General features: G+C 42.8%; 1 protein-coding gene across 1 annotated transcript in view; it reads left to right on the plus strand.

Annotated features, from left to right (window-relative positions):
- The window catches only part of LOC135704771 (1-acyl-sn-glycerol-3-phosphate acyltransferase alpha-like), a 40,380-nt gene extending 22,760 nt beyond the window's left edge, over window positions 1-17,620 (plus strand). The window contains exon 3 of the mRNA XM_065226275.1: window positions 15,172-17,620. Coding sequence (XP_065082347.1) covers window positions 15,172-15,821 — 650 coding nt within the window. The 3' untranslated portion in view covers window positions 15,822-17,620. The remainder of the gene's footprint in view (window positions 1-15,171) is intronic.
- The last annotated feature ends 3,246 nt before the right edge of the window (window positions 17,621-20,866 follow it).

The raw sequence follows: 20,866 nt of genomic DNA on the forward strand, positions 1-20,866 counted from the left end.
GAAAGTTACTGTCGTCGACAAAGTTGTTCAAAGGGTCAAGGCCTTTTCGTTGGTGGACAGTAGTTTAGAGTATTCTCCCTTCGCGGCGCTAGTATACTTGTAAAATTTTCGCATATATCAAATATCTCTTGATCCTTGCCATATAAAAAGTTACTGTCTTCGGCAAAGTTTTTCAGGAAGTCAAGATTTTTTCGTTGATCAGTTGATCAGAATTTTCTCACTACTCGGTGCTAGTATACACATGCAATTCTCGCATATACAATAGCTCTAGATTCTGAGCAGATAGAAAGTTACTGTTTTCGGCAAACTTGTTCAGGGGGTCAAGTATTTTTGGCTGGTGGACAGTTGTTCAGAATTTTCTCACTACACGGCGCTAGTATACACGTGGAATTATCATAAAAAATATCTCGAGATCCTGACCAGATAGAAAGTTACGGTCTTAAGCAAAGCTGTTCAGGATATCATAGCCTTTTTGCTGATTAACAGTAATTCAGAATCTTCTAACTAGGTAGTGCTTGTATACATGTTAAGTTCTCGCATGTGATACATTACTAGATCCTGACCAGATAGAGAGTAAATGTCTTTGGCAAAGTTTTTTAGGAAGTCAAGATCTTTTTGTTGGTGAACAGAATTTTCTCACTACTCGGTGCTAGTATACACATGCAATTCTCGCATATACAATAGCTCTAGATCCTGAGCAGATAGAAAGTTATTGTTTTCGGCAAACTTGTTCAGGGGGTCAAGACTTTTTGGCTGGTGGACAGTAGCCTGGAATTTTCTCCTCACATGGCGCTAGTAAATATGTACAATTCTCGCATATGCTAAGCTCGAGATTCTGAACAGGTAGAAAATTACTGTCTTTGAAAAAGTTGTTCATGAGGTCAATGCATGTTGCTTGGTGCACAATAGTTCAGAATTTTCACACTACGTGGCGTTCGTATACACGCTAAATTCTCGCATGTAAAATATCTCGTGATTCTGATCAGATATATTTCGCTAGTGGCCAGTAGTTCAAAATTCTCTCACTACGTAGCGCTAGAATGAAATTCTCGCATGTGGTTTGTTTCGAGATCCTGACCAGATAGAAAGTTACTGTCTTCGACAAAGTTGTTCAGGAGGTCAAAGCCTTTCTGGCTGGTAAACATTAGTTGAGAATTTTCTCACCACGTGGCATTAGTATACCTCCCTTACCTCAGTCGGTAAAGGCACAGCTTCAAAGCCAGACCATGCTGGAGGTGGCTGGGCTCGATTCCCGGTCCGGTCTAGGAATTTTTCGGGTTGGAAAATTTCTCGACTTCCCTGGGCATAGAGTATGATTGTACTTGCCACAAAATTATACAAATGCAAAAATGGTACAGGCTTCGAAAGCTCTCAATTAATAACTGTGGAAGTGCATCTAGAACACTAAGTTGAGAGCACGCAATAAGCTAATATGCTTTAAGCAATAAGCTTGAAATGCGAGGAGGAAGGAAGGAAAGGCATTAGTATAGATGTACACTTCTCGCATATGCTATATCTCGAGATCCTAATCAGATAGAAAGTTACTGTCTACAACAAAGTTGTTCAGGAGGTCAAAGTCTTTTGGCTGGTGAACAGTAGTTCAGAATTTTCTCACAAATTCTAGGCTTTAACCTCCTGAACAACTTTGTTCAAGACAGTAACTTTCTATATGGTCAGGATCTCGAGATATATCACAGGCGAGAATTTCACATTTCACTAGCACTACGTAGTGAGAAAAATTTTGAACAACTGTCCACGAGTAAACATTTTGTGATATCCTGAACAACTTTGCCAACGACAGTAATTTTCTATCTGATCAAGAACGTGAGATATTTTATATGCGAGAATTTCACATATATACTAGCACCATGAAGTGAAAAAATTCTGAACTACTGTCCACCAGCCAAAGGACCTGGACCTCCTGAACAACTTTTATATGAGAATTTCACGTGTATACTAGCGTCGCGTAGTGAAAAAATTCTGAACTATTGAGCACCAAGCAGTAGGCTTCGATCTCCTGAAAAACTTTGTGAAAGACAGTAACTTGCTATCTGGTCAGGATCTCGAGATATATCACATGCGAGAATTTCACATAGGGGAAATGACGGCTTCGGCATGCCAGACTATTTTCGGCAACTCAAATTGAAACACTATTTTCACTGGATTTTCTTACGAAAATACTTCGCTGAATGCATGCAAACGATTCTTTATGCTTTCAGCTTCAATTTGACTATATTATTACTACTGAGAAAAAGCAATCTAGCAAGGTTTTCTTGAAATGAAACACACGCACTACACATTGTAGCTGATTTCGAGTTGCCGATAATAGAACAGCAGATTTACATGCAGTTCAAATGGAACGGTTGCCGAAGAAAAACTGGTTGCCGACAATACTTGCTCTCACTAAAGAAGATTGGAGCTTTGTAAAAGCGTTTCAAAACAGTTTTTGATGATTCTTTCGACTGAAATTGTTAGAGCAGCTGGCAGCAAAAGATTGTAAACAAACCAATACTGCATATGTGTGCGTTCCTTAGAGAAAAAGGCTATAGAAAGAAGGTCGCTGCTTAGGTTGCCGAGAATACCTAAATTCCCCTATATACTAGCGCTACGTAGTGAGAAAACTACTGCCCGCCGGCAACAAGGCTATGATCTCCTGAACAACTTTGTCAGAGACAGAAACATTCTATCTGGTCAGGATCTCGATATATTACATGTTGTAATCAATTAAGTCAAATCCCACGTATTTAGTATGGTCACAGTTTTCGCGGTTTCCATTTACTTTTTCCCTATTATCCGCATTTTTTAAATGTTTACTGTAATCAATGTTTAGATCAAAACAAGTTTTTTGAGGAATACTCGTTGGTTTCAGATCGATTGGTAACTCAGCAACAAAATGGCAATGGAAAACTCATGTGTGTTGTACAAAGTACAACAGCGCGAGTAACGGAGGGTTAACCTCAATCTACCTGTTCATCAACTCTCAAAGCATAAACAATTATCAAAATATTGCTTGCAAGGATAGATATCGAGTAAACTAGAAGATTAGGTGTATTTTTCAACCGATTCAAGTATGAATATGGCATTAAATCTGGTTTTGAAAGTTAGTGTACAGGTAAAAAGTGAGGTTACGGGACGCCACTGCATGCACCCTTTCCGAAATTCATGGTTTAAACAATTCAACTTTTGGTTATTAACTGTGCTTTATGCCCTCGGAACTCAACGATGACGGTTTATTCTGTTGTGGAAGAGCTAGGGATTAAACCCGTGATATTCTGCTCATTAAGAAAAAACGATCCCTTCAGGGTCATCGAGCTTCTAAAAACCACAACACTCCACGACAAAATATGATTAAGTTTTCGCTTGGTAGAGATACGCTAAATACGCTAAATATCTTTAGTTTATCCAGAGTTATCAGTGGTCTTCGAAGTAGAAACGAACATTTCCTTTGTGCCAGTAGGACAGCTATTGAAACTGTACGACAAGGCAAACTGGTCTCGTTTGGCTCACAAAATAGACAAAAATATCAACCTTACATCTCATCGGGCCAACAACCTTGACGAACCCAGAAGCGGTATATCTATCCTCGATCATTTTGCAAGCTGAAGCTGAGAGCGTGCCAACTACTAGGATTATCCCGAAGAAAGAAAAGTTCCCGGACAAAATAAAACTGCTGATACGGCCAGGGTGCCTTCCATTCATTTTGACTAAAAAAATGTTTTATGAAATTATAGAATAATAGGATATCATGATGATATTTTGTATGTGTAAGTAATAAGAAAAGATTGTAAAGTTTGTGTTTCACACATCAAACCTGCATATTTAGCTTTTACAGAGTCACAATGAGCGTTTTTTCTGATCACCTCTTCGCGAAGAGTGAAGAGCGAAGAGTGGGTGAGATAAATTACAAAATCGGTTTTTGCGGCTCTCATGTAGCAAAATTGGCAGGTATTATGTGTCAAACACAAACTTAACAATCTTTTCTTGTTGTTAACAAAATAAAAGTATTTTCATTATGTCTTATTATTCCATAATTTCTTAAAACATTTTTTTAGTCAAAATGAATGGAAGGCACCCTGGATACGGCTAAGGAACGTGATCCTTTTCTGGAAACCATTGTCAAGAAGGTGAACGAAGACATCCGCACTAAATGTGCTTACCTTTGGTTCGAAAACCTCGGGGAAATGCTGAAAAACCTGGATAATGGCACGGCAAGTTATGGATACTTTTTAAAAATCTACGAAACATCACCAAATACAGTCCGCCACTGAAAGTAGATGACTGCCTAGTTGCGAGTCCATATCAGGCTACCAGAACAACGGTGGACGAGGCCATTCTAAGGTTATCGACCACAAGTGCCCCTGTGGATCCATCAGTACTTGTCAAACCGAAGGAAATTAAGAGTTCGATGAAAAACAAAAAGTCACCAGGTGTAGAAAGGATTGGGAACGTTACCCTGAAGTGGAAAAGGAATTGTCCTACTGACAAAAATCCTGCACGCGTGTCTCATGCTAAGTTATTTTTCATCGAAGTGGTAGCATGCATCGGTAGTGGTAATCCCGAAGGCTAAAGGTCGGCGCACAATAGATACGTTTTCAGGTTTTTTGACAGTTAGCCCATGCATTATCTGTCAAAAAACCCGAAAACGTATCTATTGTGCGCCGGCCTTAACGAGGACGTTACTTCCCCTTCCAACTGCCGCCCAATTAGCCTACTGAGCAAAATCCTGGAGCGCATTATTCTTGCCAGACTTAACCGACACCTGGGAATCAGTAACGTTTTTTTTTTTTCCTTTGGTTTGTTTTTTTTTTCCGTCGATCTTGTTTTCCGTGCTGAGCACCAATGCTACCGACGTGCCAGGAAGGCAGCTCCCACACCTGGACCATACCACCTATCGACCCATCAACTCATGAACCGGGACCAACGGCTTTACTTCCCATCCGAAGGAAGGCGTGATCAGAGATGTTATGCCTCAGAACATCCCGGCGGCGCCGACTGGTATTGAACCCAGGCCTACTGGGGTGAGAGGTAATCACGCTTACCACTACACCACCGACGTTGTTAAATCAGTAACGTTATACCGCATGAACAATTCAGGTTCAAAAAAGGACACTCTACAACATGTTCATCAACTTGTTCGAATTTCTCAGGTGGTCAAGCAGGGGTTTTCCGAAGGAAAATCAACGTGCTTGACGTGCAGAAATCCTACGACACAGTATGGCAAGCGGCCGTAGTTTACAAGCTTCATTCATCAAACTGTCCCTTGTATCTGATGAAGATGATTCAGTCCTTCCTTTCGGACGGTTCCTTTGCAGTCTCTGTCCATGGTTGTTAGCTCTACCACCTATAAGATTCCGTTTGGCCTCCCTCAAGGTTCAGTTTTGAGCCCAACTCTGTACCGTATGCGTGATAATGTTTGCACCATTGCAAAATGTCAAAATTAAAAAATTCTCAAAATTTTATTTTCGAGTTTTTTTTTTATTTATTCAAAGGGGGATGTTTCTCAGAGTCTTGAACTATGTTAATCATCGATCGAGTTTCCACTTGCTGCAATTACGGCCTCCACACGCTTCCGGAATGCACGGCAGGTTCTAATAATGTAGTCTGGATCCATTTCTCTCCAGGTACGGGTCAATGTTTGTCTGAGGCTAGCTGTACTCGGGTGGCGTTTAGAACAGGCCTTGGCCTTCATGACACGCCATATTGAGTAATCCAGCGGATTAAGATCGGGGCTGGATGGCGGCCACATATCCTTCGCCCAGAACGGAAGATGTTCCTGCAACCACTTCTGAGTGCGGTTCGAGGTGTGGCACGGAGCCCCATCTTGTTGAAATTCAACATTTGACTTCGGACCGTACTGTTTTTTGATCCACGAAACAACATACTTACTTAAAATCCCGATGTAGCCTTCTGGAATGAAAACCGGGTCCATTTTTTTGCCATCGGAAGCCACCAATCCAAACACCATAACGCTAGCAGGATGCTTGGTCAGATACACGTTCTTGTGCTCGTCGGCCACGTCTTTTACCGGAAGAGAACTAATATACCGGTCGGTTCTGGAATTTGATACGGGATCGACGGTAAACATGCTCTCGTCCGTGAACAGGATCACCGGATTTTTTCGCTTAAGGAAGTTCAAGATTTTCTTGCATCGTTCGACTCGTAGCTCCCGGATGCGGTTGGTAATCATGTGAGTTTTTTTTCCGTGCCCTCGACTTCGCCCCGCAATCTTCCTTTACGATCTTCCGTGCCGTAAAGTCACTGATCCCGTGTTCCTTTGCCATTTTCCTTATTGAACGCACTGGATTCACCCGAATCTTCCTTTTGATAGCAGCGATAACCCTCGGAACCCGAGCTGACCTCGGACGATCTGTGGCCACCTTCGTGGATAGTTGTCCTTTCTTTTCTCGGTCTAAAACCTTTTTGACGGTCCACCGGGACACTCTCACGCATTTTTCGCTTATGACACGGCATTCTTTGGCTCTGACGCTGATCCTGAGATAGTCACCGATAAACTGCAGCATGCTCAGAATTTATTGGAGGATACAAATCAACGCAGACAAAACTCAAACCATCTTCTTCACCAAGAAGCGCGCTTTGCAGAATCTTCCTAGCCGAGAAATTGTGACAAATGGTCAACCAACTCCTTGGGTGGACAACGTCAAGCACCTTGGTGTTGTGCTGGACACAAAACTGAAGTACGACATACACATCAACAGCGTTATCAGCAAGCTGTGCAAATCCACCCGTGCTCTTTACGCCTTAATCAATCGTCGATCTAAGCTCCAATTGAAAAACAAACTGCGGGTCTTCAAATGTATCCTCCGGCCCATGTTTGGGAAAGATGTGCCGTAAGCGACTTCAGGTGAAACAGAACAAACTGCTCAAGATGATTCTCAACTTGGACCCGTTTTACCCAACGGAAGATAAGTGGACACACTCGATGTACTAATTGCTCGCTAATGCCGAGTGTTCCAGACAACATGCCAGATGGCTGCGAATTCGATTATTGAAGCATTAACACTTCAGCACCTGGGTGTTCGAAGTGTTTTTAAGTCACTTCATACGCGAAGTTTGCGATTTTCAGAGTTGGTTGGAAATGCTATTTAACATGAAGCTTTAGTGTGATAATTTATTAGCTAGAGGTGGTCTTAGAAGAGGGTAGGCAGATAGTTCCGTTAGAGTACGGCATTATGAAAATTGAATAGAAGTTGAAAATAAGCGAAGGGCGAATGCGGCAGTACAAAGTCAAACGCACACTTCTTTACCTAACCCGTACGATGTACGCGGAGATTTGAAGTATGTCACGCAACAACCACCCTACTGTTTTCTCTCTGAGATGACCAAGTTGGTTGATGGTTAATTTCAAATATACGAATGGTACTGCCTACGACGACGACAATAGCGAAGTTGGGACTTACCATTTGTTTAGGATATAATACCTTTGCCCGGCACCTCCACTGGATCGTCATGTCCGCTATCTGTCACTGTTTGCAAAAATATCTAATAGCAATTTTCTTTTGTCGTAATACTTCCTTTAACGAAAACAAATTTTCTTGCATTGCCATGGTCATCTGGGAGGAGGTTCGCGTCTATTGCTTTCCCCAGGAACCGCTCGCGGCCAGCAGCTACCACGCGTCCGGTCTTGGGCATATCCAGCGAGGCACCCTTCAGAGTGCTCGCAACCTCCGACACCGTGCAGTCTCAGACATTTGATTTATGTTAAAAAGTCCAGCATTTCGAATTTGTTCATAAATTTCTTTAAAATCATCTTAGAAATCCATCTTGGGACTTCGAGTCTTGTGATAATACCCACATAATTTTCTTTAAAACACTGTATAAATTCTCTACCACACTTCAATTAACTCTGCAAGACACTTCTAATTTCACTCTGGTCTCTCTTCAATTGTCTTACTTCTAATTTCAATTTCTAATAATTCTAACAGAATAACCTTGATATTCTCCTCGGAATTCTTTTGATTCTTTTGGAATTCTCCTCGGCATTTTCTAAATATTCCTCCAATGGAATTAAATTAAATTATTTTTGAATTCTGCTGAAGAAATCCTTAAAATAATCTTTAGAGTTCTCATGGAATTCCAGTTTGAGTTTCCTTGAAATTCTCATTACTTTACATTGGATTACTTCATGGAGGTCTTTTCAAGCCATGGAATTCTTATCAGAATTCCTGTTGGGCAGGCTTAGGTAGTGAATCGAGGACTTCACACGATAAAAGTTGTCACGGTTCACTGAAATTAATATTTTATTCGTGAATCCGATGTTTATTCAACTGATAAATGTTCAAGGACTAACTTGGCAAAGAAATTGGAACTATTTATACGAACGAAAAATATTACCCATTTCTAATATAAAAAAACGTCTTTCCCGTGACAGCCGTGAAGATACAGAGGTAAACTGTCCATAATCGCATATCAGTTCCATATTTGCTTGATTTCCTATCGATATTGGAGTGTTATGTGATTATGGGTAGGGGCGATTCAAATATAACGTCCACTCTTGAGGGGTGAAAAAACTGAAAATATTTTGTGAGTTTAGTTCCAACCACCGAAGAGACAAGTCGAAATATAATTAGCTCTTAAACCTAAAACTAGTTTCCTTCTCTTCGAGCACACAACATATTTTAACAACGAATTAAAGTTCCTGCGATTTTCCGGAAGTAACATTAAGCTCTGTTCCTGTTTTACCGTTGAAGCCCTCAAATCACTACGAAATCAAGAATGTCCGACAACGATCTGAAGCAAGCAATTCTCCGGCTGATGGAACTGATCGCCAACCAGCAGCAGCAGATTGGAGCCCTTCAACAGGTCAACGCCAATCAAGTTGGAAGCGAGAAGATCATCGAGTCACTCTCCACCGGAATTGACGAGTTTCGTTATGATCCAGCGGAGGACTATTTTTCGAATTGTGGTACGCTCGATACGAGGACATATTCAAGGAGGACGGGAAGCACCTGGACGATAAAGCTAAGGTCAGGCTGCTTCTGAGGAAAATCGGCACGCAATTCCACGAACGCTACGTGAACAACGTTTTGCCGAATCATCCACGTGATTTTGAGTTCGAAGAAACCGTCAAGAAGCTTAAGAAGCTCTTTGGACGCCAAAAGAACCTCTTCAACGGACGTTATCATCAGTGTTTGCAGCACATCAAAAACGACGCTGGTGATTTTTCGTCGTATGCAGCGTCGGCGAACAAGCACTGTGAAGCGTTCCAGATCGATAAGCTCTTCAGCGACCAATTCAGGACGCTCAGGTTTGTATGCGGTCCCCAGTCACCGCGCGATTCGGACATCCGGACCAGGCTGATTGGAAAGCTGGAAGCAGAAGAAACCGCACCGCCGGCTGCCGGTGCAACGCTGAAGCCTGAAAAGCTGGTTGAGGAGTGCAACCGCATTATCAACCTCAAGCAGGATACGAAGATGATCGAGGAAGGTTGCTCAGATAGATCTATCGTTAATGCAATATCTCGACATGCAACAAGTAGGAAGGAGAAATTACCAAAAACGCCTTGCTGTTTCTGTGGGGATTTACACTATGTGAAGGTGTGTCCCTACCAGTCTCATACCTGTGTGAACTGCAAGTGGAAGGTTACTGCTCATCATCCGAAAAAAAGGCAGCAAAAAAGGTCTATAAACCGAAACCTAAAGACTTCGTCAAGTCTAAGGGTATCTCGGTCAAGCGAATCGACCTAACGAAGAACCGGAAGTATGCCAAGATCGAAATCAATGGCTCAACAGCGACAGTGCAGCTCGATTGTGCTTCCGACATCACCATTATTTCCAAGCAGACTTGGATTGCCGTGGGTAAGCCTGTCATCAATTCTACGGAAGTCATCGCCGTGAGTGCATCAGGTGACAGCATCGACATCCTGGGTGAGTTCAACGCCGAAATCACCGTTCAAGACGTAACAAAGGAAGGCCACATTATGGTCACAACAAACCCGGATCTCAACGTTCTCGGTATCGAAATAATCGATCGGTTCGATCTCTGGTCGGTCCCATTCAACTCGCTTGTGAACACCATACAGCACAACTCAAACGCAACCATGCAATCCTTGCAACTCAATTTTCCTGAAGTGTTCCAGACCTCGCTCGGATGGTGCACAAAAGCACAGGTAACACTCTACCGGAAGCCAGATTCTCGTCCTGCGTATTGCCCTAAGAGACCGGTTGCCTACGCTGCACTTCCGAAGGTTGATGCTGAGCTCCAAAGGCTTCAAGACAACGGCATCATTTCACCAGTCAAGTTCTCCGATTGGGCTGCTCCCATAGTTGTGGTTCGCAAGTCCGATGTCTCCGTGCGCATTTGTGGTGACTACTCTACAGGTCTCAACGATGCCCACGAGTCAGATCGCCATCCACTGCCACATCCAGACGACATCTACGCCGAACTAGCCGGAGCCGTTTCTTCACCAACATCGATTTACCTGCAGTTCGAGGTTGAAGAAGCATCTCGAAAGCTGCTCACTATAAACACTCATAAAGAACTTTTCCAGTTCAATCGATTGCCACCAGGAGTCAAATCTGCGCCTGGAGCATTCCAAAGGATCATTGACAGTATGGTTGCTGGACATCTTGATCGCTGGAAAAACTCAACAGGATCATGATCGCAGTCTGAACGCTGTGCTTCACCGGACTCGTGAGTATGGCTTCCACTTACGCATCGAGAAGTGCCGGTTCTCTCTTCCGCAGATCAAGTTTCTGGATCGCATAATCGATAAAGATGGTCTCCGCCCAGATCCTGCTAAAACCAACGGCATCTCCGAGATGCCACCACCTTGGTGCGATCAACTATTACGGACGATTCGTTGGCCAGATGGAGGAACTTCGAGCGCCGCTTGACCGTCTACTAAAGAAGGATGCTCCTTGGAAATGGACCGCGGACTGCCAAAAGTCGTTTAACCTTTTCTAAACCATCCTGGTCTCCGATCTCCTGCTGACTCAATTCGACCCCAAAAAGGAAATCATCATCGTTGGAGACGCTTCCAAGAATGGTTTGGGCGCTGTAATCCTACATCGCTTCTCCAACGGCTCCGTCAAAGCCGTCGCTCACGTTTCGAGGTCGCTGACACCTGCAGAAGAAAACTATGGTCAAATTGAGAACGAAGCGCTCGCGTTGGTATTTTCTGTCACCCGTTTTCACAAGATGATATTCGGACGAAAATTCGTGCTGCAGACCGACCCCAAACTCGCTTTCGGCAGCAAGAACGGCATTCCCGTTTACACCGCCAATCGTCTTCAGCGTTGGGCGCGACATCCAGTTCATCCCAACGGCTAGTTTTGGACATGCCGACGTGTTGTCCCGCTTGATGAGCTGTCACAGCAAACCAGACGAGGAATACGTGATTGCTGCTCTCCAAACGGAATCTGACGTGAAGGCAATTCTCGCAGACTCAATATCCAGCTTGCCGGTCACATCCGATATGATCTCCAACAGGGATGCCATTCTCCCCAGTGTAAGCAGGGTGATGAGTTGAAACGACACCTCGCACTATGACAAAAGCAAACTCACCCGAGAGATTTTTATTTTGTTTTCAGTTTCTATCGCTTCTCCCACTTCGCAAACAAATACAGTTTCTGACCTCGCACCTCCACCAGTCCAACACACCGGAGCGTATGAGTGATCACTAGGGAGCACCGTAGAGAGTTCGTTTGCTTCACCGGGGAGAATCACCCCGGTGAAGACTTTGGTTGTTAGTTTGTTGCTAAGAGGAAGAGGAGACAACTGACTTCTTACTCTTTTATCTCTATTTCTATCTCTATCTCTATCTTACGCATTTCCAATCGGCCAATCACGAGCTGGTTCGCGCTTGACAGAAAAGTGATTCGTTTTCGCCCCCCGTATTGTCTTCTCTTCCTCTTAGGTTTGTTGCATACAAAACAATTTTAAATGTTACTTTTTCTATTAACGTACAGTAGTCAATTATTTTAAAATTTGGTGTACACATTTTGGAAATGCGAATACGGGAAGTGCATCAGCGCACCATTATTGAAATTTGCTTCAGTTTAGTCGACAGACAGACATGGGACAGAGATCGATTAGGATCACAGCGGGAGTTCCACAAGGCTCCATCCTTGGTCCAACGCTCTGGACCGGGATGTACAACGGCGTGCTAACGCTGAAGCTGCCCAAAGAAGTTGAGATCGTTGGCTTTGCGGACGACATCGTCTTGACGGTAACAGGCGAGACGCTGGAAGAGGTGGAAGTGCTGGCGACCGAGGTGATCATCATGATTGGTAACTGGATGTAAGGAGCGAAGCTGCAGATGGTCCATCATAAAACGGAAGTTTTATTGGACAGTAACTGTAAAGCGGTACAGCGGGAATATATCATCGTCGGGGGCATTCCATAACCTCAAAGTGGAAGACAGCGAGTGCTACAGGCGGAGGGAAGCCGGAAGAGTACGGAAAGTTGTGAGAGCGGAGTCGTTGGCTAAGTGGCAACAGAAGTGGAATACGGCAGAGAACGGTAGATGGACACGTAGACTAATAAAGAGATGAAACAGCCTCTGGCTGAAAGTCTCACTATTAAAGATAACCTAACCTAACCACGTAGACTAATACAGATTTTTTTCGACCTGGGTGAACAGAAATCACGGAGACGTCAAATTCCACCTAACGCAGTTCTTGTCTGGCCGCGGCTGCTTCAGAAAGTATCTGCATCAGTTCGGACACGCAGTGTCACCCCTCTGTTAGGAGTGTGGCAACGTGGATGAAACGCCGGAGCATGTGGTCTTCGACTGTCCAAGGATCGAGGCAGTTTTGTGAAGCGAGATGCCCGTCCTTAACGTGGAGAATGTCGTCGTTGAAATGTATCGAGAAGAAGGCACTTGGAATGCCGTCAGCAGCTGCAGCGAAAATGGAGAGAGGAGCAGCGATCTAGCCACACCAGAACACCCGATGAATATTGACGAGATGCCGCTTCAAGTTGAATACCGTGACCACTTTTAATGTTTTTTTTTTCATTTGCCCTGCAAAGCACAACATTCACAACCACTTTTTCGGTACTGTCCTCAAACCGCACTAAACTCAGCAACACAAAGGCGTTCGGTGAAATGGCATTCGGCAAAATTTTCCATAGTAAATTTTTTTTCGCCTCTCCCTAGCTCAAAACCTGGCTACGCCCTTGTCTTTGTATACGTTTTTGAGCCATTTTATTGATGTTTTCACTCACTCATGTCAAGCTCTGCCGGAATCTTTGGAGAAACAATAACGCATTTGCGCTGCTATCTTTCTCACGGAAGTGAGTGTATAAACAGACAAAAAGTGAACTGTCAACATTCTCACTCTCTCGTGCTGTGTCTAAAAATCTCTCCAGTGGTGCAAGGAGAAATCTCCGAGGAGACAAGCAGAGATTCACCCCAGAGAATGATATCTCTTGCACCCGGGTGATTCTCCCCAGATAATTTTCAACTCTGATCTCCAAGGAAACGCAAGACGACCCGGTCCTACAAGAGGTAATCAACTACATCCGCAATGGCTGGCCAAACACTGTAAGCGAGCTACCAGATACAGCTGTTCGTCAGTTCAATTCCCGACGAGAGAGCCTCCAGGCCACCCAAGACTGCGTCATGTTCGCTGACAGAGTTGTAGTTCCAGAACGAATCCGCAAGCGCATCACCCGACAACTCCACCGTGGACACCCCGGAATAGACCGAATGAAGTCACTCGCAAGAAGTTTCGTTTACTGGCCCAACATCGACGACAATGTTGAAACGTTTGTGCCCCAGTGTCGCACCGTAAGACTATCCTTGAATCGTGGCTGATACCAACGAAACCGTGGGAGAGGATCCACATCGACTACGCAGGTCCAGTTGATGGTTATCACTACCTCGTCGTGGTCGACGCCTATTCGAAGTGGCCGGAAATATTCAGATCCCGCAGTACAACTACTACGGCGACATTGGAAATACTGCAAGAAACTTTCGCAAGGTACGGCAACCCACACACCCTCGTTTCGGACAACGGTACCCATTTTGTAAGTGCTCGATTCAAGCAATTCTGTGAAGAAAATGGGATCCACCACCTGACGACAGCCCCTTACCACCCACAATCGAATGGGCAAGCTGAACGCTTTGTCGACACCCTTAAGAGAGGACTGAAGAAACTCACCGAAGGGGAAACCATGGTAACATTCTAGCATCTCCAGACGTTCCTCTCAGTTTTCCGGTCAACTCCAAATAGAAGCGCTCCGGATGGTAAGACACCTACCCATCTATTTTTAGGAAGATCAATACGAACAACGCTGGACCTATTGAAGCCCTGTGTTCTGAGTCCAGCCTTGGAGAACAAGATACAGAACGCTGAATTCAACAGACGGCATGGCGCAGTGAAGAAATCATTCGATCCGGATGATTTGGTCTACGCTCAGGTCCATCGTCGCAACACAATCGATTGGATTCCAGGACAGGTAATCGACCGCAAGGGCAAAGTGAACTACACTGTTGTGCTCGAACATGGACGCTTGATTCGAGCACACACCAACAACGATATCCGGATGAAAATGATGCCGATCAATCTCCAAACCCACGCAATCAACTTCCCCTGGCCTTGTTAGTTGACCTACAAGCTCCGAAACTACAAGCGTTCCACCTACAAGCTCCGAAACCGTTGGTCCCAGCAGTGCTGATAGAAGAACCAATTCCAGATGATGAACTGATTCCTGATGATGACGAGCCCGATGATGTAATGGACGGATGACGAATCTGTTGTTCCTGCTAACAGTGTGAATATTCAAGAACCAGTCCAACAGCGTGAAGAAAGAACCCGTAGACTTCCAGCTTGGCTACGATCTCTTTTGATAAAAAAAAGATGTACCATCGGCGTACACATCAGAAGAATATGTTGCCTGGTAGGCCATGATTTGTAGCCATGGTACGAAAGTAACAAACTGAAAATATTTTGTGATTTTAGTTCCAACCACCGAAGAGACAATTCGAAATATAATTAGCTTTTAAACCTAAAACTAGTTCCCTTCTCTTCGAGAACACAACAGATAGCTAATCTCAAGCCGCATTCATTTGGTTCTGTGTGCGAATTTTACTGCATCTGGTCAACGGCGAATTGTACGGTCATCAATGCTCATGCTCATGCTTTTTTTGGTAGTCCAGATTTAGTTGCAATCAACAATATAAGGGTTTCTTTTTTGTATTATTTCCAGGAATGCTGGACTTCTGGCACGTGATGAACAAGTGCACCGTCATAGCGAAGAAGGAACTGCTATTCACCGGACCGTTTGGCATAGCAGCATGGCTTAGCGGTCTGATCTTCATCGACCGGAAGAAGGCTGCAGCAGCACACGTTGCTATGAACGATTCCACCACCATGCTGAAGGAAAAACGCGTCAAGTTGTGGGTCTTCCCGGAGGGTACCCGACGGAATACCAACGAAATCCATGAGTTCAAAAAAGGCGCCTTCCATGTGGCCGTACGATCGCAACTGCCGATCATGCCGGTGGTGTACAGTTCGTACGGTTCGTTCCTAGACGACAAGGCCAAGATTTTGAACAACGGCCACGTCATCGTGACCACAATGGAACCGATCGAAACCAAGGGCCTAACCAGCGATGATATCCCGGAGCTGATTGAACGGGTCAAGAGTGCCATGCTGGATACGTTCAAGGCTACCACAAAGGAGGTGGAGAACAAGTACAGTGTCAACAAGAACGGTTCGACCGGGAGCCTCAGTGGATCTAAATTGAGACTGCGTTGCATTGATGATCTCATTAAGCCAAAGCTGTCCAGTCGCATCAATGCCACCGCTGATGGTTCGCCATCTAAGGAGAGTACCGTCTATCGGAGGAAGGACTAAGCGGCATTTGCTCGATTTTGACAGTGTGATAAGATATAAACCTGAATTTTATTTTTGTCAGTGAAAGCATTCCCTCTAAGAGTGGAATACCGTAAATTCAGTTCAACATTTTACCGAAGGAGTGCGTATGATAAGTAGGAAAAACTAAACTATGACCTAGTGTGAGTAAAGAGTGAGGAAGAGACGCTAGTAACGAAGAAATTTTGTTGATTTCCATATTTATTGCTGTATTTTTTGTACATTTTTTTTTGTTATGTTATTAAAAGTTATTGTATTTAAAATGTGAAGTTGAAATAAGAAGACACTTTTGACCATTCCAAGGTTAAATTTCAAATTGCAACAACAACAACATACAAATAACAGTAGGGTGAATCATTTCTAAAAATGATTCATCAAAAACCCAGATTTTGTCTGTAGATCTCGCCATATAAAATCGCTAACGAGACTTTTATTTGATTCCTGCCATGATCCCGTTTTAGTAGACCCCGTACAAACAGTGCGCACTAATCAACAACGATAGACAATGTGCAGTCGGATTTTGCTTTTCAGTCTGTGTCATATTATATAGCGTAAGAATGTTAGTCCATTAGTTTGATACATTTTTGATCGAAACCCTACATAAATGGTGGCGAAAAGAAAACTGGTTGCAACAGAAATTTGCCATACTCAAACTAAATGTATATTTAAAAGCAACAAATTCCGGCTAAAAATTACCAAAAACTTGTGTTAAAATAGTAAATGTTTAGTTTAAGGTAATGTTGCCCGAAACAACAACTGAAATTTTCACATTTTTCGGATGGATCGATACAGTTTTGTCAGAACAAAAATAATCTGAAACTAGTTGATACCTACATACATAAATAGATTTTTACCGCAGTAATGCAACAATGTAAAACAGGAAAGATGCAATGTTTTTAAGTATAGGGTTATGATAGGAATGAGAACACATAAAGTGAGGTTATGTCATCTTATTTGAGAGATTAGAAGGAAGGGTTGCAAGTGATTTTGATCGACTTTCTCTTGATAACCACGGCTTTACAAACATATTTCGCGCTATGTCTGCTACATAGTTTGATAAAGGACGCATCAAAGCATGGAAAATCATTTACATTCATTTCGTGCATTCATGTACATTAATTTGTCTCTAACTTTTTTCATCAACAAAATTAAGAATTCCATAAAATGATTAATGAAGCTATTGTAGGTTTTATAACTAACTACAACTTTTGTGAATAATTCAAATCTGTATCTCTTATGCATGGTGAAACAGAGCGTCCAGAACCCACCATTGTTTTTCAGTGAATGTAAATTACATTCACTGAAAAACAATAATAAGTTCTAGTTCGTCGAGCAGAAGATATACAGGTTTGTGTTATCTACAATACTTATAGCTAATCATAAAACCTACAAAAGCTTTATACATCATTTTGCGGAATTCTGTTGATGAAAAAAATTAGAGACAAGTGAATGTAAATGATTTTCAAGGAATGTGTTTGCAGCCGAGTTATTAACGAAAGAGAAAGTTGACGAAGAGAATCGATCAAAGTCACTTACACCTATTTCCTTCTAACCTCCTAATTTGAAATTATTGTTCAATGCAATTCAATCATGATGTAAGTAAGATCAAAACAATGTAGGGACACAATTTTAGTTCATTTTTATTTCATATCAAGCCGGACATAAAAGATTTTGTGCACGTTGAGTCCTAGACAATGTATTTTTATCATAAACTTTAACAGGAAACATCCAAGCGCTTTGTATTGTAATCCCGTTCAAATACAATAATAAAGTATTCTTCATCAAATTAATGTTATTTCACATTTTTTACTTGAGCAACTTCACATCCTCCTTTACTTAAAGCTGAACAATGCTAAGTGACATTGACAGATAGTCTTCGTCGACTTTCTCTTTGCCTCCTCAGCGCCATGTTAAGACATTCCCATCTAATTTCAGCACACAGATCGATGAATCAAGCTATTATTTGGCATTTTATACGACAAACAACGGTTCAGTACCCCAAAATCGTTGTTTACGTATTGCCCCCTTTTTTATACAGGGGGGAATCTGCTCCCAGACACCTGAGAAGATAACTCAGGGTGTGGGGATGGGAGAAGTAGCACTCCCGACCCACTAAACCTTACCCTGTGCTCTAGGCCCTTGCCCTCCCCGGAACCGCCCGAAAGCATTACGTCATGGGAGGAAGCCAGTTGCGCTATGGCGCATCACTAAGTGTTGTGTCAGACGTGACACTCGCTACTGCACAGTGAGCAGCTGTGCAGGGCCTTCCTCTTTTTGATCGCTGTTAGTTGTTCGCCTGAGTTCTAGAGCAGACGTGATAGCCAGCCAACTGTCCAGGGCCAAACAGGACAGATGTGATCGCTTACCAGCTGCGTGTGCTTAGCACTCTAAGAACCCGTTGTCACTCCTGCCTTTGCATAACGAGGGTTTGTGCAGGGCTTATCAACCTCCTGGGACGAGCTGGATGGGGTTCCAGCGTCCTTACTCTGCGGTAGTTCGTTTAGCCGCAATATCTCTCCCTTGGGTTCGATAATTAACGTTTCCAGATACATACATACATACATTTTCCAGGGAAAAATTCCCGAATTTGAGAAAAGTAAAGATTGGATTCACTCAGTCTATTGGTACTACTCCGAGACTGAATAAAATTTTCGTCAATTTCCTCATTTTCCGGCAGATTTTTTAGGTTTTCCACCGGAAACCATGAGACAAATTTTACTCATCACTGAGTTCCTGCACTTTTGGCGATTATGAGTGAACTAAACAAAAATTTGAGTCGTTCTCATTCGCCGTGCACAACTTTTACCATCGATGGTCGCGTTAATTAAATGTATAGTTTTCATTCGCTTACGTGCGCGTTTTAGTTCATTTCCATAGTGATTACCTATCACGGCCACCTGCGAACAGCTCGTCGTAAGAGCAAGTATTTCTCTTGCACGGTGGTTAAGGCTGGGACACGGATATATGGAAACCAATAATTCTCGTTCCAGTATGATTTCCGGGCGCCTTATGGGTCCTAGAATAACTGTGTAAAATTTCAGGTCGGTCGGTGGAACTATATTTTAGCGCCAGCGGTTTTAATTTTACATAGGATTTTCTATGGGAAAACTTACATTTTCAAATAAAAATCTGGTGAGGTCACCCATCGTTCTCTAAAAATAAATCAACCCAATTTTTCCCTAGGAAATTTTACAAGAAACTTTTTCTTCCAAGACCGGAAGCTTTTCTAACCAAACGAACTGCTCATTATTCTTTTTTTTTCTAGCAGCACTGCCAGCTGCCGCCTGCTGCTGTCTGCGCGACCCTAATAAAAAATAACCATAAACGAACGATAACCCAAATAATTGAACTTTTCCACTAATGGTTTGGAAGATACCCAGAACACGTCGTTAAGCAAAATAACCATAACAATTTTATTAGGGGAGGCAGTCACGTTGTGTGGGGGTTCACTAAGCATGGAGGAAAGCCGATATCATGCGCAAAGAATCTTCGATTTTGATGAAACGTTACACAGGTTCCCGGTATAGTACAACAATTATGTTTCACGGGGGTCATTTGGAAACAAGCGTGATTTTTCACAAGGGTGTATTTGCTTTACCGCACAACTTATTCAAACCTTATCAGTCGATGTGCTGCTGCTCAGACTTCAATATTTCATCGGCTTCATTTTGCGGTGGTACTCCACAACTTGCAGTAGGTATTCATGTTGTTCGGGATTCTTGGCGCCTTTCCGCGACATCATTCACAACCCCAAGAGTTTGAACTCGCTGCTGCGCTGTTAAGTAGAAAAGAGCCGCCGTCACTTTCAATAATTTTAAAGCACTTTTTTTGTTCAAAATCGAAACAATGTTTATGAAAATATATCATTCTCTTTCGGTTGGTAACAGTGAATACATTTTCATGAATATGACACATCAACAAAAAATAACTTTGATAACTTGATGATTTGTTATATTTACACCTTTCAGATAATCTTGATTTAAATCCCAATGTTCAGGGTTTTCACCGAGAAAATCGGTGGAGATGTTCATTACAGTAAAAAACTCTCTTGAAGCCTCAGTAATTAAGTCCGAAAGGGTCTAATGGTCACTGATGTTAGTTGCTCTGACGAGAACTTTATCCTCGCTGAGTTGGCGTCGTTTTCCCGATTTTTCGATCGATTTTTTTGGTTCATTTAAAGCAGCTACCATCTTTACTTTTTCGTCTATTTCTACTTTTGAATCGAAAAAAAGCAAGGGCAACGTTCCATTCCGATAAGTACCATAGATGATTTTGAAAGGCTTTCATGGCAATCGAAGCGTAATGTAACAGAACTACTTAGACGATACCAATATCGAATGAAGCATTGCGATAGAAATAGAGTAAAAGTTGTGTAATGCTTCCAAAGAGACTCCCAACAAACAATTTTAGCTGCAGATTAGCTTATACTGCCAAAATTTGCCTTATGCAGCTAATTTTTGCCTGTATAAGCTGAGCTGCAGCTAAAATTGTTAGTTGGGCTGATCATCAAAGTTTTCGCTGCACATCCACGATTTCAAAATGTATATTTCGCGACCCATCCACCTCACACGGCTGAGGCTACCTGCATTGTGGAATCTTAATCCTTTTGGAGGAACTCCACCCAAAAACATTACGATCAATTCGAGGTGTTTGAATACAATTTCGGCGATATGATGGCAGCATGCCAATGGTAACAAGTTTCTTTTCAGTAGAACTGGAAGACGGGTTATAATACCACTTTTTTACGCCAGAGTTAACACTAGCTGTATCAAAGCTCATTCCAACTATTCTTTACTGCAGACCCCCTTCGTTGATTGTCTCCATTATCGCAGCTGATTCAGCATCCGCCGTTCCACTTGATAGGGAAGGTACCGAAAGAAGTTTAGACACCCCTGCTCCAGTAACAAGAATAGGAAGCCGATCCGTTGATTTCAGGCAGAATCTTTCCATCCCAGTGTACAGGTACATCATTTTTTTTCCTAGAATTTTGCTCTACACTCGAAGTTTTTCCAAGTAGGATTGTTTGA

This window comes from Ochlerotatus camptorhynchus, unplaced genomic scaffold (genome assembly GCF_037179485.1).
Source record: "Ochlerotatus camptorhynchus isolate MF236.1 unplaced genomic scaffold, CSIRO-AGI_Acam_v1.1 ptg000247l, whole genome shotgun sequence".
Lineage (NCBI taxonomy): Eukaryota > Metazoa > Arthropoda > Insecta > Diptera > Culicidae > Ochlerotatus > Ochlerotatus camptorhynchus.